The sequence below is a fragment of the Gigantopelta aegis genome, chromosome 10 (assembly GCF_016097555.1).
Source record: "Gigantopelta aegis isolate Gae_Host chromosome 10, Gae_host_genome, whole genome shotgun sequence".
Classification (NCBI taxonomy): domain Eukaryota; kingdom Metazoa; phylum Mollusca; class Gastropoda; order Neomphalida; family Peltospiridae; genus Gigantopelta; species Gigantopelta aegis.
Window position 1 is genome coordinate 20,257,783 of NC_054708.1, and position 18,268 is coordinate 20,276,050.

At 36.8% G+C, this 18,268-nt stretch overlaps 1 protein-coding gene across 3 annotated transcripts in view; it reads right to left on the reverse strand.

Annotated features, from left to right (window-relative positions):
* LOC121382608 (deleted in malignant brain tumors 1 protein-like) overlaps positions 1-18,054 on the reverse strand; it is a 31,206-nt gene extending 13,152 nt beyond the window's left edge. Inside the window, exons 1-11 of one of the 3 annotated variants that reach the window (XM_041512127.1) lie at positions 17,857-18,046; positions 13,515-13,668; positions 9,038-9,210; positions 8,004-8,160; positions 5,497-5,669; positions 4,139-4,292; positions 3,552-3,724; positions 2,763-2,916; positions 1,421-1,593; positions 929-1,082; positions 259-437 (exon numbers count right to left, since the gene is read on the reverse strand). In XM_041512127.1, the coding sequence (XP_041368061.1) occupies positions 259-437; positions 929-1,082; positions 1,421-1,593; positions 2,763-2,916; positions 3,552-3,724; positions 4,139-4,292; positions 5,497-5,669; positions 8,004-8,160; positions 9,038-9,210; positions 13,515-13,668; positions 17,857-17,956 (1,744 nt within the window). In that variant the 5' untranslated portion in view covers positions 17,957-18,046. Of the gene's footprint in view, positions 1-258; positions 438-928; positions 1,083-1,420; positions 1,594-2,762; positions 2,917-3,551; positions 3,725-4,138; positions 4,293-5,496; positions 5,670-8,003; positions 8,161-9,037; positions 9,211-13,514; positions 13,669-17,856 lie in introns of all 3 variants that reach the window. The other 2 variants (XM_041512126.1, XM_041512128.1) reach the window with 2 other exon arrangements.
* Positions 18,055-18,268: the final 214 nt, after the last annotated feature.

Consider the following 18,268-nt stretch of genomic DNA (forward strand, 5'->3'; position numbering starts at 1 on the left):
GTTGTTTGCAAAAACATGCATGGTATCCACGAACATTGTATTTTGCACGTGAATTTCTATGGGAATTTATTTGAAGAGACGATTACTCTAATACAACTCGTAGTACGACCAATATCACGTATGGTTGTGTTTACTGAATGGTGAACGTTTAATATCACATCAAATCATTAAGAATATTTGCAAGTGATACATCAGTTTCATGCTTCTTTGGTTGTTATTTAACCTTTTTGTGAGGAATATATTTAAACTAAATCTTACCCTTTTGACAGACCACCCCAGCGTCCTCTTCGTGCAGACAGTCGTGTGTTCCCCACCCTCCGTGTCCACACTGGTCCAGGTTAGTCTCGTCCCCATAGCAGTTGACGTAATTCACCAGAATAGGCGTACTGTCGTCCCCAAACCCAAACTTAGTGCCACTGGCTGCCTGCGCGCCTGTACTGTTCACAAATATAATATCTTGTAAACTTATACTCAGATTGTTTTAATTAAAGCACTTTTTATAATAAAACATTTCATTAAATATGTAATTACTAATAAGTATCTCTATTTTTTTTTATCCTCTTTGTACTTTAATGATTTAATAATAATGACTCACAAATAAATGGGAAGTGGTGAAGGTGTATATGTACACACTCACGCGCGCGCGCGTATGCACACAAAAACTACTACATTGTGTTTGTTACAATAGAACATTTCCTTTATGGGCCATTTCATATTTATATGAAGCTCCTTACAAATAATATTAAAACTAAAACAATCATTCAAGCTTGTTTAATTTAGTGATTATTACTAGGCCAAGTACTAGAAATTAGTTGAATCCTTAAACATTTGCTCTTAAACGTTGTATTCCGAACGAGACAAAAGGAGATTCTTTTATGAAATGACCGTTATGCAACTTTGTTAAATTTTAGCGAGTTTTCAAACATACGTTGGTAAGCCCAGCATTCTGCACACCACCTGTGCTGCCCTGTTGTCCCAGTCATCGTCACAAACAGTTCCCCACGTCCCGTTGTGAAATATTTCAACACGGCCCGAAGTTTTTGTCCCATTCACTAACCGCACCTGTAGCGTCTCGTTTAAGCCTAAAACCAAAATGGAGAAAAACACTTGAAGATCCTTTTTCCTCTTTTTTTTTTTTTTTTTTTTTTACATCAATGTATAGCTAGGATTTGTGTGTGAATGTGTGTGTGTGTGTGGGGGGGGGGGGATGAATACTTGGAACGAACGAGCATACAAGACACTAAAGGGTCCGGAGGCATGCCCAGCAGGATATTTTGATTATTAGTGATACAGCACTACACAAAAATATGTAAAATATGAGGAGCACACAAATTATACTTATTAATACCAGCTTCTTTATAATTCTTGTTCAGAAGAAACCAGCTTTGTCAATTTGATAGATCAATACTAAATGTGTCACCTGATTCGCATATAACCCCAGCATCTTCGTGGCTGTCGCAATCGTGGATGCCCCAGCCGGAGTGGCGACACGACAACAGCGACGTCTCCGTGCCATTACACCCCATGTCGTCAAGAAGGATCTTCTTGTTCCCTACACCGAAGTAAGCTTTACGGCGTGGCTGGGCCCCTTCACTGTCAAAATAGAATCACACACTATAAATACAGACACTTTATACCGGTACAAACACAATGTATAAACATGAAACTATAAACACATTATATAAACTAAACAAAAACACTATACAAACACCACAAACAATAATTATACAAACATAAAACCTATAAACACACTATACAAATATAAAAACTATTTGTAACACATTATTAAAAAAAACCCACATATACAAACATAAAAACTATAAAAACATACTACAAAAAAACAACAATAACAAAAAAAAAGAAAAAAAAGAAACCCACATTTAAATATAAACACAAAACCCTAAACACAATAAAACTTTATGCAAATACATCATACAAACATAAAACTACAAACACGTTATATTACAAAATAGTGGTTGATTCCATGAATCTGTATCTAGTGCCTCGTATATAGGAGGACAGCCACTCCCGAGAAGATCCTTTATCACAGTTTTAATCCTAGCACTGCCAGAAATTAAAGAGTTATGCACTCATGAATCACTATCAAAACAATGATGTCATCAGGTGTTCGCAAAAGATGCGCATATCCTGCCTCAACGGTGGCACCCGTTATAAGTACTGCTACCACAGCTATCAAGTATCACTTCATCTAAAACAATGAACAAATGAATGTCCAATAGTTTAACCAAACAGATGAAAAAATATGGAATAGCATCAGCCATCAATTTGGTCAGTGGTGCATCGTATTTAGTAGATATAGCCTCCAAATGTCTACCATAAAACATTTTGAATGTCCTCATGAGTCCCTGGACATCATAACCATGATGGAACAACTGTGCTAGAATGACATGCCGTTGTTTGAAATATGCATACAAAGAACATGACCTAAAGTATCTTAAAAGTGTTGATATGTAGACACCAAAAGCTGGATCAGAAGGTATATTGATCAAGATACAGGTAAAATTATCTATTGGCAAGTTGAAGTCATCCCTTTTGTCATACAGCGTTGACCAGTGTCACTTTAAAGCATCCACAGACTATCACCAAAACCACCTGATTAGAATACAAACACAACCACGGTATACAAACACAACCATATTCCATATTATACCAACTGCTATACTGTATATTCACAACCATATTATACCAACTGCTACACTGTATATTCACAACTATGGTATAGAAACAAGCAAACTACTAACTGTGGCAATCCCAGCATCTTGCAGACGACCCGTGCATCTCGTGTGTCCCACTCGTCGTCACAGATCGTGCCCCACTGGCCGTCGTGGTAGACCTCCACCCGCCCGTACTCTTTACTGTCACCCACCAGACGAACAGTGAGGTTGTAGGTTCTTTCTACAAGTAACACGGTCACGAAATTAGAAATTATGACACACATACATATTTTTCATCAAAGCCTAAAGTATATACAGGTACCTGGATACACATAGAAAATATGAATATAAAAAATTAAATTAAATTAAATTAAATTAAATTAAATTAAACAAGAAAACAAAAAACAAAAAACAAAAACAAAGACAAATACCAAAACAAACAAAACAAAAGCTAAAAAACCCCACCTCCAAAACACACAAAACAAAGCAAAAAAACCAAAACAAAACAAAAAAAGACAAAAAGCGAAAACAACCCCCCCCCCCCAAAAAAAAAAAAAAAACCAAACAACAACAACAACAACCCCAAAACAAATCAGTAAAACAAACCTACAAAACAAAACAACAAAAACAAAACAAAAACAAAACTAACTAACTAACAAACAAACAAAAACAAAACAAAACAAAACAAAATACTTGTACAAACATATTCACACAAACACGTGCAGACAAAATGTATTTGATTAGTATAACTCCAACGAAGGATATGACTAACAAAACAAGGGAATATAATTTAATAAACTACAGAGTTTGAAACACCTGTAAACCATCGCAAACGAGTTATTTTACTTCGTGTTAACACGTCAGATATAATAATACCTGACTGACAGATAACACTGGCATCCTCATTGTGTTTGCAGTTGTGGACTCCCCATCCAGAATGGCCGCAGTCACTCAAACCTGTTTCCCACCCATAGCAGTGGACGTCGTCCAGAACGATGGGAAGACTTTCGTCGTTAAAGTGAGCCTCTGACTGGGCCTCGGCCGCTTCACTGCGTTGGAGAGATACAGGAAGTTAATTAGCACTGTATATGTATTATCAAATGCATACATAAAGTGACTTTGTCGTAGCATGTTATACCTTATAATATCTTTACTACTGCTATTGCTGCTGCTGTTGCTGCTTCTACTACTATACTACTACGACTACGACTACCACGACTGCTGATGCTGCTACTACGTCTACAGTTTATACTGAAGCTACTTCTACTACCACTGATACTGCTGTTACTACTACTACTATTACTACTGCTGCTAATAATAATAATGGTGATGCGGATCATAAAGATGATGATTCTGTTATTAAGGATGGAGGTATTTGGGCCTACTGGAAATCGTAATATAATGGAAGATTATAATCGTATTTTAGATTGAAATAGAATATTTACTAATAAAGAGCAACTGACTATGGAAGACCGAGCATCCTGCAGACGACTTTTGCTGCGGCAGTGTCCCAGCTGTCGTCACAGACGGTGCCCCAGGAGCCGTTGTAGAAGACTTCCACCCGACCAGAATTCAGTAGGCCATTCACCAGTCGTACCGATATGTTGCTCATCCCGTCTGCAAGACAGCGTTTTATACAAGACAAATATGTATACAGAAGTTCAGCTGGCAGCCTGGTTGAAATGGTTTGGGATAAATATAATATGTACCTAGCCTGAAATAACTAGGTGAGGGTGTGTGTAGGGGGGGGGGGGGGGGGGGGGGTGGGGGGGGGGGGGGGGGGGGGGGGGTGGTACAAAAAAAACCAGAGTACAGGAATGTAAGAATTTCTGCAGCTGGAAAAGGGGCACTTTTAAAATAAAACATGTATTATTTTCTCATTTCATTGGTTAACCTTGTTTCGTTGTTGCAACTACAGACTCTCCATCAGTATGCTTGCTGGTCATTTTTGAAGTCTGTTGCACTTAAAAAATACGATTTTTGATCAACTACCGGTTTCGTTGGTTTTGGTTCTTAATTAATGACACTTCGTCTACTGCATGTCGAAATTGGTAATAGTAACTCTTTGTCACACCATCGAATTAACGGCAAGACATCCTTTATATTACTATCCTGCCTGTGGGAAGCGCAAATAAAAGCTTCCTTGCTGCTAATCGGAAAGAGTAGCCCATGTAGTGGCGACAGCGGGTTTCCTCTCAAAATCTGTGTGGTCCTTAACCATATGTCTGACGCCAATATAACCGTAAATAAAATGTGTTGAGTGCGTCGTTAAATAAAACATTTCTTTCTTTCTTTCTTTCCTTTATATTACAAGCAACAGGACACCCATTTACGAACTATAACTATTAACTAGAACAACGTAAGGAATGGGTTAATGAAATGGGCCCACTTCACATAACATTCCTACGGGCCAGTAGACATTATGTATGTGTCTAACCTGGTCTAGTCCCAGCCAGTGCACTACGACCGGTATATCAAATACCATGGTAAGTGCTATCCTCTCTGTGGGATAGTGCATTTAAAAAGATTTCTTGCTACTAGTAATGTACAGTTTTCCTGTCTAAGACTATATGTCAAAATTAAGAAATGTTTTACATCCAGTAGCCGATGATTAATAAATCAAAGTGCTTTAGTGGTATCGTTAAACAAAAACAAACTTTAACTTTGCTACTAATGGAATAATGTAGCTGGTTTCTCTCTAAGACTATACATGTATGTCAAACATGTATGTCAAACCGTCATATATTGACATCCAGTAGCTGATCATTAATAAATGAATGTGCTCTAGAGGTGTCGTTAAACAAAACAAAGTTTAGCTAACCTGGTCTACAGATGACGCCGACGTCTTCACTATGAGTGCAGTCGTGGCTGCCCCAGCCGGAGTGTCGACACTGCGCCAGACTGGTCTCCGTGCCGTTACACTTGATGTCGTCCAGGATGATCGTCTGGTTGCCCTTCCCGAAATACGCCTGCTTCTTCGACTCGGATCCACTTCTGAAATGATGAGAAGCAACTATCACCATAGGTCTCTCTCTGTCTCTCTGTCTCTCTCTCTCTCTCTCTCTCTCTCTCTCTCTCTCTCTCTCTCTCTCTCTCTCTCTCTGTCGTTCTTTCTTTCTTTCTGTCTCTCTCTCTCTCTGTCTCTCTGTCGTTCTTTCTTTCTTTCTTTCTTTCTCTCTCTCTATGTCTCTGTCTCGTTCTCTCTCTCTCTCTCTCTCTCTCTCTCTCTCTCTCTCTCTCTCTCTCTCTCTCTCTCTATGTGTGTGTGTGTGTCGTCCTTTCTTTCTGTCTCTCTGTCTGTCTCTCTCTTTGTCTTTCTGTGTCTCTCTCTCTCTTTGTGTCTCTCTCTCCTCGCCACTCTCCCTTTCTCTCTCTCTCTCTCTCTCTCTCTCTCTCTCTCTCTCTCTCTCTCTCTCTCTCTCTCTCTCTCTCTCTCTCTCTCTCTCTTCCCCCAACGTCGAAATAGCTGTATATACGAAACCAAATAGATACATGCTGAGATGTCGTTAAACAAATATTAATTTCCCTTTCCTAGGGCATACTATGTACAGCTAGATATGCAGTGTCGCGTTTCGTATCTCGGAGTTACATCAATTCTGTTCACAAGAATGTCAATAAAGTTGTTTGGGATAATAAAATCAATCTATCAAAATAATGAATAACACTTTCAGAACGTCGACTGTGCTTTTTGCTTTGGAAAAAAATCTGCAACAGCTATGAATGGACACAAACACAAGGCAGTATAAATACTGTATACATATACATGTATCATAATTATGATGATGATGATGATGATGATTATTATTATTATGATGATAATGACGATGATGGTGATGATTACGATGATATTCATTAACCATGCCATCATATTGATGTTATAATTATACAATTAATGCTGATGACGATTTCATAAATAATAATGATTATAATGATATTACTAATGTTGCTGCAACAGTATACAGTGCTATTAATGATAAGGACAACGATGCCTGTGACGTAGCCAGGATTTTGTGTGTGCGGGGACATCTACACTGTCTACGAGTCGTGTTGTGGGACATGGTTTCCATGCCTCCTGATTACGCCAGTGCAACCATGATAATTAATATTAAACTTAATATAACTTTTCTGTGGGTCGGGCTTACCCCTCTACCCTTCCTCCTTACCTCTGGGGACTAAATAATTTTATTATATAGGTAAATTATATATTTTTAGACTTCCCCATCTAAAATTGCGTCAAATTAAAAAAAAAATAAAAAATTATAGAATAGGGTTATATATGTATTAAGGACGCAAAGAAAGAAAGAAATGATTTATTTAACGACGCACTCAACACATTTTATTTACGGTTATATGGCGTCAGACATATGGTTAAGGACCACACAGATTTTGAGAGGAAACCCGCTGTCGCCACTACATGGGCTACTCTTCCGATTAGCAGCAAGGGATCTTTTATTTGCGCTTCCCACAGGCAGGATAGCACAAACCATGGCCTTTGTTGAACCAGTTATGGATCACTGGTCGGTGCAAGTGGTTTACACCTACCCATTGAGCCTTGCGGAGCACTCACTCAAGGTTTGGAGTCGGTATCTGGATTAAAAATCCCATGCCTCGACTGGGATCCGAACCCAGTACCTACCAGCCTGTAGACCGATGGCCTGCCACGACGCCACCGAGGCCGGTGTATTAAGGACGCAGTCAAAAATTATTAATCTTGGTATATTTTTATTTATTATTTTGGCATTATATTTCAAAATTTCAAAATTGTTATAGTAGTTAGGTTTTTCCTGCCCCGAGTCAGACCACCGATCTTATCGGAGGCCGGACTCGGGGTAGGCGTGTTCGAAACCATAGAGGTATACGAGCACTTTAAAACCGTATCTAAGTCTAAGCAACCATGATGATGATAATAATGACAGCGATGATAATAAAATACTGAATAAGACAATGATGATGATGATGATGATGATGATGATGTTGGTGATAAAGATGGTGTTGTTGGTGATGATGGTAGTGATGTTACAGACCTATTCAAAGGTTCGCATGTACCGAGGGAAGGGGTGGGGAGCCTGTGCCCCCACCACTTGAGGTTGAAAATGTACATTTTTGGTCCTAATCTATACACTAATAAATGAACATAAAAATCTGGCTTGTGCCCCTCCCACTAAACTCTCTTCCCACCCCCCCCCCCACCCCCCACCCCCCCCCCACACTTCAAATATCGTTCCTACGGGCCTTTCGCCAGTAATGAAGATGGTGATGCTGGATAATCTCGCATGGTTTAATTACATTTTGAGTCACTGGCAATTTATGTCTGTTTGAAATACATACGACGGCAATCCCATCATTCTGCAGATGACCTGCGCCTCCCGTGTGTCCCAGCCGTCGTCGCACACGTTGCCCCACTCGCCGTTGTGAAACACCTCCAGCCGTCCTGACGTGTTGTCGGGCCCACCGACCAGACGTATCGTGATGTTGCCGTCACTCGCTGGGGGTGAAAATTAAACATGACTAATATAACTTTTTTAAAATCATTATTATATACATTACTGATATAACCATTTTAAAAAAATCATTATTATATACATTACTAATATAACTATTTAAAAAAATACATTATTATATACATTACTAATATAACCATTAAAAACAAGAATCATTATTATATACATTACTAATATAACCATTTTAAAAATTATTATTATATACATTACTGATATAACCATTTTAAAATCATTATTATATACATTACTAAACTAAACAATTTTTAAAATCATTATTATATACATTACTAATATAACTTTTTTTTAAATCATTATATCATTATTATATACATCACTAATAAAACCATTTTTAAAATCATTATTATAAACATTACTAGTATAACCATTTTAAAAAATTATTATTATTTACATTACTAATATAACCAGTTTTTAAAAAAATCATTATTTTATATATTACTAATATAACCATTTCAAAAATCATTATTATAAACATTGCTAAAATGTCCATGTTAAAAATCATTATTATATGCATAACATATAAAACAATTCTTAAAATCATTATTACATAAGTATAGTCAAAAGTACAAAACATTATGGGATTAATATCAGTGGTTTGTCAAATAAAAGGAACAATTATAAAATTATGAAGGAAAATGCGTGCGTGCATGCGCAAATATGTTCATTTCTAAGAAAATATACTAATAGTTGGACATTTTATTACAAACAGAAGCCATTATGTACATTTGTCACTGCTTATTAAATTCCATTATTTAATAACGTCAACAGACATTAACTCTAATTAAAGGAGCGATTAGGCAAATAATTAAATATGGCTACGATCCAACTTTTTATTTTAAATACCTGACTTGCACGTGACCCCAGCATCTTCACCATGCCGACAATTGTGTATACCCCATCCCGAATGTTTGCACTGTGTGATGTTTAATTCGTCGCCATTGCACTTGACCTCATCGAGAATAATGGGGTAGAAACCAGGTCCGAAATGTGCTCCATTCCTTGGTTCCGCGCCTTCGCTGCCAAATACATGTTTATAATTGATAATACAGCAGATTCCTTTCGAGCAATATGTATCGCTTGTTTTGAGCTATTTTGACGGTTTACAATTACCCAGTGTTAAAGGGACATTCCTGAGTTTGCTGCAATTTTTAAGATGTTATCGACTAACAGAGACTTTTTAACGGTTGTAATGATATATCACATATATTTTTCTGCGTAAAATATTAGTAGCTATATATTAAAAGTGTTAATGATCGTTTTAATATTTATACTAGGCTAAATTTATTTTATTTCCTAAAATATTGTTTTTTTGTACGTACGAAATTATATGAAGACAAAATCCAGTTTGGGCTTCTTACAAATATTAAGACGACCAGAAACACATTGATATTCTAAGCAAAAAAATATATTTAATATGTAAGTTTAAATATTGTAGAAATATTTTATTAGTCGGAAACATCTTACAATGCAGCATACTCAGGAATGTCCGTTTAACATACTTCATGTTTAAGATGTAACAAGCAAATAATATTTACAAATAATATTTTTTGTTTTATATTGTATGTCCATGCGCTATTAAAAGCAGATACGACTCGTCCAGGTGTCTGGCTATTGCTTGATATTTCATGTTTAAAATGTATCAGACGGCAAGACAACAATAAATAATAAAATCATAGTGACATATTTTATGGATTTTTAAAAGCATTTTACATAATTTAATATCCATACTAGAATCAAAATGTACTATCTCATCTTTTTCTTTTTTCTTCAAAAGTTGGTACATAGCATATGTTAACTGGCACAATTTATATATTAGCCAGATAAGGGTTGTTCTTACATGTGTGCGTGTGTACGTACGTGAGTGAGAAGAAATGAGGGCATGGGGGCCATGGCCCTGACCCGTCACATCATTCACCTTATTTATTGGCTTGTTTTACAGTCCTAAAAGGACTTACTAAGGAAAAGGTTTGTTTGATTGCCCTCCCTCCAATATAAAACCTTAGATATACCAATTTGGGCATCAGGCATTAGTCAAACAGTTTATCAAGTTAAAAACGTGTTTGCTAGTGCCATACACCGTCGTGAATTGGAAGGATCTATCTCAGCCGGTTGAGCATTCACCCTCGGTAGACCTATTATCCGATTGTTTCTCTCCCCCACCCCCACCCCCGTTTCAACCATTGCCCCGCGACTGGCATGTGCTGTCCTATTTCTGAGAAAGTATAAATAAAAGATCCTTGCTACTAATAAACAAACTGTAGCGGGTTTCCTCCAATATTGTGTCAGAATTGTCATTTGTTTGACATCAAATGACCAATAATTGATGAGGCAATGTGCTCTGGTAGTATCGTTAAACAAAACAATTGTTTTTTAACCGTCATGAATGAGACTCACAAGGGTAAACCCAGCATTCGGCAGACGACTTTGGCGTCGCTGTTTCCCCATCGATCGTCGCACACCGTCCCCCATTTGCCGAAATGAAATATCTCCACGCGTCCAGAGGTGTTGGTGCCGCCGACTAGCCGCAGATATGGATGGTCATCGACTTCTGAAACAAGGTTTAAAAAAAAGAAAGAAATGGTTACAGGCGCGTGTGCGGGGGTGGGGGTGAGGATGTTTTTGTGTCGAACCCCTACCTACTCTTTTTTTTTCCAATATAGTTTCCAAGAGAGGATGACTCGACCCCTTATGAATATCGCTCACCACGGTCTAACAATCCCCTTCCTGCTAAAATGTCTGCACACACGCCTGCAACACATCAGCAAAGAAGATCCAGAAAAAAAGGTGTTTCGAAGGGGGACCAAATGAAAGTTTGGCATTTTTACACTGTTATACAATGATATAGAAGAGTATACTATTTTGTTTTAACATTTGGTCTATATAGTAATTGATTATCAACACAGCTATATGTTAAAAAAAAAAAGAGTATACTATTCTATTTTGTTAGAGGATTATATATAGATATGGCCTAGCATATATATATATAATATATATATATATATATATATAGCATAGGATGCGATAGTATATAATACCTTCCTAACTCAAATTGAAGAAAGATACAAATTATAGGAGAATACTTAGTTCGATAGATCACCCATCTTACAGGTTCTATCAAAAGGTACGGAGTAATACAAGAGTTGATACGGTTTTTAAACGTTGAGATAAATGGCCAACGGATCCGAATATTGTATTATCGTACATATTACAGAACAAAAGCCCCAAAGTTCTAATAGAAAAAAATTTGGTAATACCTCAAAACCTTTAAACGTCCTTTTTCAACTAAAACGTTATTTACATTTTACGATTGTTGCACATTGCAGAACGTATGCCAATCACAAAGCAACTGGCTTAGGTTAATAAACTGGCGAGCATAAGTTTATAGAGGGTGAGCAACTGGAAAAGGGTATTTTAAAAAAAAAAGAGGGAAAAATTTGCGTGAGCGGGTTAAGGTTGATAGGGTCGAACCCAAAACCCTATTGCACAGCCAACCTTATACGTCAAAGAGCAATAATGTCGATTCGTTTTTTATTTCAATGGGATGAATAGCTGTGTTGACCGGGTTCATATATATAGGAGAGGCCAAGCGTAGTCTAAAATGATAGATACATATGATGTTTGTGCGTGTGATACAAATGGACGAGTGATGTTCTCAACGAACGTCCGTTAGAATATCTAAAAAAAAAAGAAAAAAAAAAAGAAAAAAAAAAAAAAAAAGAAAGACAGAGACATATCATCGAAATGAGCTATAGCCTTGACACTAAACTCGCCAATCAAATGAAGCAAGATTGAAAAAAAAGGAAGAAAAAGGTTTTATACTATGACCATATATTAACAAAGCTTACATCTTCTGTTGTCCCAAGAAAAAACTAATTCAAAACACATTATTACGTGTATATGTTTTCTCTCACTCATAAACAACATGCAATAAAGTTGCAGTGTAAAAAGAATAATAGGATTTATAAGGCATGTTTCCGGGTGGTGTGTAATGTGTTTGTTTAGCCTAGCAAATCAACAATTTAAATCCGGCTGGAAAAACAGTGATAGCCTGTAGGCATGTTCCTTAATAACCACGCACAAACATCTAGCTATGCGGTTTTTGTAAACAATTGCTGAGAATAACATGAAAATAAAACAATGGTGTGTTTGAGAACAAAGTATGTGTAAAAAACAGTTTTTAGTGTTTAAAATTTCCTGAGCCAGTTGGATTAAAACATTCACGTCAGCATTCTTAAGACATACCTACATAGACATATATATATATATATATAATAGATAGAGATATTATTTATATTATATATCAATTTACTCTATAGGGCCATCTTGTTAAAAACCAAAATAGTAACTCTATTATATATCTCTATATATCTATATATATATATATTATCTTACAATGCAAGCATACTCAGGAATGGTCGTTTATATACTTCATGTTTAAGATGTAACAAGCAAATATATTTACAAATAATATTTTTTGTTTATATTGTATGTCCATGCGCTATTAAAAGCAGATACGACTCGTCCAGGTGTCTGGCTATTGCTTGATATTTCATGTTTAAAATGTATCAGACGGCAAGACAACAATAAATAATAAAATCATAGTGACATATTTTATGGATTTTTAAAAACATTTTATATAATTTAATATCCATACTAGAATCAAAATGTACTATCTCATCTTTTTCTTTTTTCTTCAAAAGTTGGTACATAGCATATGTTAACTGGCACAATTTATATATTAGCCAGATAAGGGTTGTTCTTGCACGTGTGCGTGTGTACGTACGTGAGTGAGAAGAAATGAGGGCATGGGGGCCATGGCCCTGACCCGTCACATCATTCACCTTATTTATTGGCTTGTTTTACAGTCCTACAAGGACTTACTAAGGAAAAGGTTTGTTTGATTGCCCTCCCTCCAATATAAAACCTTAGATATACCAATTTGGGCATCAGGCATTAGTCAAACAGTTTATCAAGTTAAAAACGCGTCTGCTAGTGCCATACACCGTCGTGAATTGGAAGGATCTATCTCAGCCGGTTGAGCATTCACCCTCGGTAGACCTATTATCCGATTGTTTCTCTCCCCCACCCCCACCCCCGTTTCAACTATTGCCCCGCGACTGGCATGTGCTGTCCTATTTCTGAGAAAGTATAAATAAAAGATCCTTGCTACTAATAAACAAACTGTAGCGGGTTTCCTCCAATATTGTGTCAGAATTGTCATTTGTTTGACATCAAATGACCAATAATTGATGAGGCAATGTGCTCTGGTAGTATCGTTAAACAAAACAATTGTTTTTTAACCGTCATGAATGAGACTCACAAGGGTAAACCCAGCATTCGGCAGACGACTTTGGCGTCGCTGTTTCCCCATCGATCGTCGCACACCGTCCCCCATTTGCCGAAATGAAATATCTCCACGCGTCCAGAGGTGTTGGTGCCGCCGACTAGCCGCAGATATGGATGGTCATCGACTTCTGAAACAAGGTTAAAAAAAAAAAAGGAATGGTTACAGACGCGTGTGCAGGGGTGGGGGTGAGGATGTTTTTGTGTCGAACCCCTACCTTCTCTTTTTTTTCCAATATAGTTTCCAAGAGAGGATGACTCGACCCCTTATGAATATCGCTCTCCACGACCTAACAATCCCCTCCCTGCTCAAATGTCTGCACACACGCCTGCAACACATCAGCAAAGAAGGTCCAGAAAAAAGGTGTTTTCGAAGGGGGACCAAATGAAAGAAAAGTTTGGCATTTTTAACTGTTATACAATGATATAGAAGAGTATACTATTTTGTTTTTAACATTTGGTCTATATAGTAATTGATATATCAACACAGCTATATGTTAAAAACAAAATAGTATACTCTTCTATTTATATATATATATTATATATATATATATATATATATATATATATATATATATATATATATATATATATATATATAGCATAGGATGCGAGAGTATTAATACCTTCCTTAACTCAAATTGAAGAAAGATATAATTATAGAGAATACTTCACGAGTGGCCGATAGATACAACCCATCTTACAGGTTCTATCAAAAGGTACGAGTAATAGCAAGAGTTGATACGGTTTTAAACGAGTTGTAAGATAAATGGTATCCAACGGATACGAATATTGTATTATATTTCTTACATATACTGAAAAAAAGCCCCAAAGTTCTAATAGAAAATATTTGTTACATATCCTCAAAACTTTAAACGTCTTTTTTCAACTAAAACGTATTACATTTTACGATTGTTGCACATGCAGATAACTTATGCATCACAAAGCAACTGGCTTTAGGTTAACTAAACTGGCGAGCGAAGTTTATAGAGGGTGCATACATGCGCAACTGGAAAATGTATTTTAAAAAAAGAGAAAATTTGCGTGAGCGGGGTTAAGGTTGGAGGGTCGAACCCAAAACCCTCCTCTGCACACGCGCCTAACTTATACGTCACAGAGCAATAAATGTCGATCGTGTTTATTTCAATGGATGATATAGCTGTGTTGACCGGGTCATATATATAGGAGAGGCCAATCGTATGTCTAAAATGATAGCATACATATGTGTTTTTGCCGTGTGATATTACAAATGACGAGTGATGTTCTCAAAGAACGGGTTAGAATATCTAAAAAAAAAAAAAAAAAAAAAAAAAAAAAAAAAAAAAAAAGAAGAAGACATAATCATGAAATGAGCTATAGCCTTGACACTAAACTCGCCAATCAAATGAAGCAAGATTGAAAAAAAAGAAAAAGGTTTTATACTATGACCATATATTCACAAGCTTACATCCTTCTGTTGTTCCCAAGAAAAAACTAATCAAAACACATATATTACGTGTATTGTTTTCTCTTCACTATATTCATAACAACATGCAATAAAGTACATGCAGTGTACAAGAATAAAGGATTTATAAGGCATGTTTCCGGGTGGTGTGTAATGTGTTTGTTTCGCCTCGCTGATCAACATGTAAATCCGGCTGTCAACTTTCTCTGACTAGCCTGTAGGCATGTTCCTTAATAACCACGCACAAACATCTAGCTAATGCGTTTTTTGTAAACACTTGCTGAGAATAACATGAAAATAAAACAATGGTGTAGTTTGAGAACAAAGTATGTTGTAAAAAACAGTTTTATTGTTTAAAGTAGGAAGAAACATAGGGGCCTAGTTGGGATAAACATGACGTACAAGCAGTGAGAGAGATTAAGAGAGAGAGAGAGAGAGAGAGAGAGAGAGAGAGAGAGAGAGAGAGAGAGAGAGAGAGAGAGAGAGAGAGAGAGAGAGAGAGAGAGAGAGAGTTCCATGTGGGCTGGGTTTGGACCGCCTCAGTTATTTGTTTTATTTTGTTTTGAATTTGGGGTGGTGATGATGAAGAAGGTATTTTTAAATTGATATTCTGGTATTCTAATATTAAACAAGGCAATTACACCCCTGATATCATGATATGTTATGAAAGGCAATTACTCCACTGATATCCTGCTATATACGTGCTCTTGATTATTAAAAACTTTAATGCTGATTACTATCTCCTGAACAGGCAGCCCAATGTGTTGAGCTGCATGCCATAGGCACCATGCTTGTACCTGAATTATATTATCGCAGATAATTACATTTATTTATTCATTACTGATTTGCTTTGTTTCCTTGTAACAATGCAGTGGCGGATCCAGAAAATCCATTTAGGAAACTTTGGAGGAGGTTTGGAGGGGGATAGTAAAAAAATGAAAATTAATATATAATAAAATTATAACTATCGCAAAATATAGGGGCGGGGCGGGCCCCTGCCCCCTAGATCCGGCTTTGCAATGCATGTCATCTTCCGTAAATTATATCTTTTTGGGGGGAAGTCATATTACTATTTACCATTTCAACAAAGGAAAGGGTAAAATGATAGTTACGGTTTAGTGCTGTTTCGTTGGTACAGGAACATTCAGCAAAATTTCAGAGCATTCGCTATAAAGAGTTATGAATAGATCTACGAACGTAATATATGTATGGAATTTTTTTATAGGTCGCTCTGTCACATTTGCATTATTGCGAAATTAAATGACTTTTGAATTATTAACTAAATGTTTAAAAAAAAAACCTCACACAAATAAAACACAGTATCAGGCCCATGTGCAAGAAATTGTGCTGAGGGTGAGGGAGTGGCTAGACTGTGGCGAGAAACGTTTTTAGGGGGTTCGGTCATGTTCCCCATAAAATATATTTTAAAACACCATTTGCATGCAACAGGAGGGATGTTCGACTTCCACCCCCCCCCCACCCACCCCCACACCCCCTTCACTAGCGTTTGTATATACCCTCAGAAATGCACTACAAAGTCTTGTCGGGATTAATTTACTATTTTACTATTTTTCTTAATTTAAAACGTCAAATAGTAACTGCTATGCACTGTAGCAAAAAACCTCGGTGGGCCCATTGGTCTGTTTCTTGTTCTAGGTATATCAAAGGCCTTGGTATGTGCTATCCTGTCTGTGGGATGGTGCATAATATAAAAGATCCCTTGCTATTAATGAAAAAATGTTGCGGGTTTCCATTCTAAGACTATATGTAAAAATTACCAAATATCTGACATCCAATAGCCGATGATTAATAAATCAATGTGCTCTAGTGGCGTCGTTAAACGAAGCAAACTTTCTTTTCCTATAGCCGATGATTAATAAATCAATGTGCTCTAGTGGTGTCGTTAAACAAAACAAACTGTAACTGTAGCAGAAAATGTCGTCGTGAACCGGAGGCGCGTGACTGATTTATTAAGTCCGTCGCACCACATTTCGGCTGTGACCTCCTCCGACTGTGATTGATGGGCCTGTGTTTCGTGTCACATTGCCGTACACGGCGAATATACGTCAGGCATGTCAGTCAAACGGTTATAGAGGGGTTTTGTAATACTAACACGGATTCAGCGCCTGGTCTCTCGAATTCTGCAAGTAAATAAGACTCTTTTTTATTTAATATGCAGGGCGGTACTTGGCCTAACATAACTCGGGGGGATGGAACCATAATATAGGGTTTACTCTAGCCTAGAAATATTTGGCACTTTTAAACCAAACAAAAAACCCTTTTTGTATTTTTCGGGGGTGGGGGTGGAGGGGGGGGGGCAACCGTCCCATGCCCTCGCTATATAGGTACAACTGATACTGTTTGTCTACTGTTATATAGTGCCATCTGTTGAATGTGGAACAAAACACAACAAAACCGTTATTCCTTTGTTTTTATTTAACCAGATTAGTCAGATATTCTGATTCATATGCATAGAGGAATACATCGGCGAGTTGATGCATACAGGAACGAACATTATACACGTTACGCAAACAGAATGAAATTATATAGGCTAAAATATTTAAAATTATATACAATGGTAATTACAATAAGTTATAGTATCTGTCATTTGTATATTTGTTTTCAATGAAAAAGATGTACTCTTTTATAACCCGTCGAAACATGAAATGCACAAAATACATGGCTATGTATATGTACTAGACATTGTAATAGAGTATAGTTTTTGTTTTTAAAAAAGTAATAATCATTTTTAAATAATAAAAATAATCAAAGAAGAAACATGCGGGCAGTTAGATAAAAATAATCAAAGAAAACAAAAACAGCAGATAATTAGACTTAAGATATACGTAAGTATACATTCTTGAACTCTACTTACCAGAAATCGTTAAATTCTTTAAACTTTCCTCGGCTAGACCACAGGTGAACAAAAGCAAACTTATTATAAAATAAACATTGTTCATTTTCGTCCACACCATGTGACAGCGCGTCCCTCCAGGTGAAGACGCTAAGGTTTCAAGTGGCTACGCCGAACAACAGCGCTCTCATTGTCTACCTTTGCGAGAAGGTGGATCTGACAGGGATATTTGTCTTGGTGATATGTGTAGTGTATCTCTACCTGACGTCTCCACTGCGCTCACTCATTATTTCTCACGTGTTGATGGCTGTTACGTTAAACGAGAGGTCACCATATTTAATGTGTGAGATAATATCAGGAGTTACCGTATGGCGCTACCTGCTAGGCGATTCATATATATATATATATATATATATATATATATATATATATA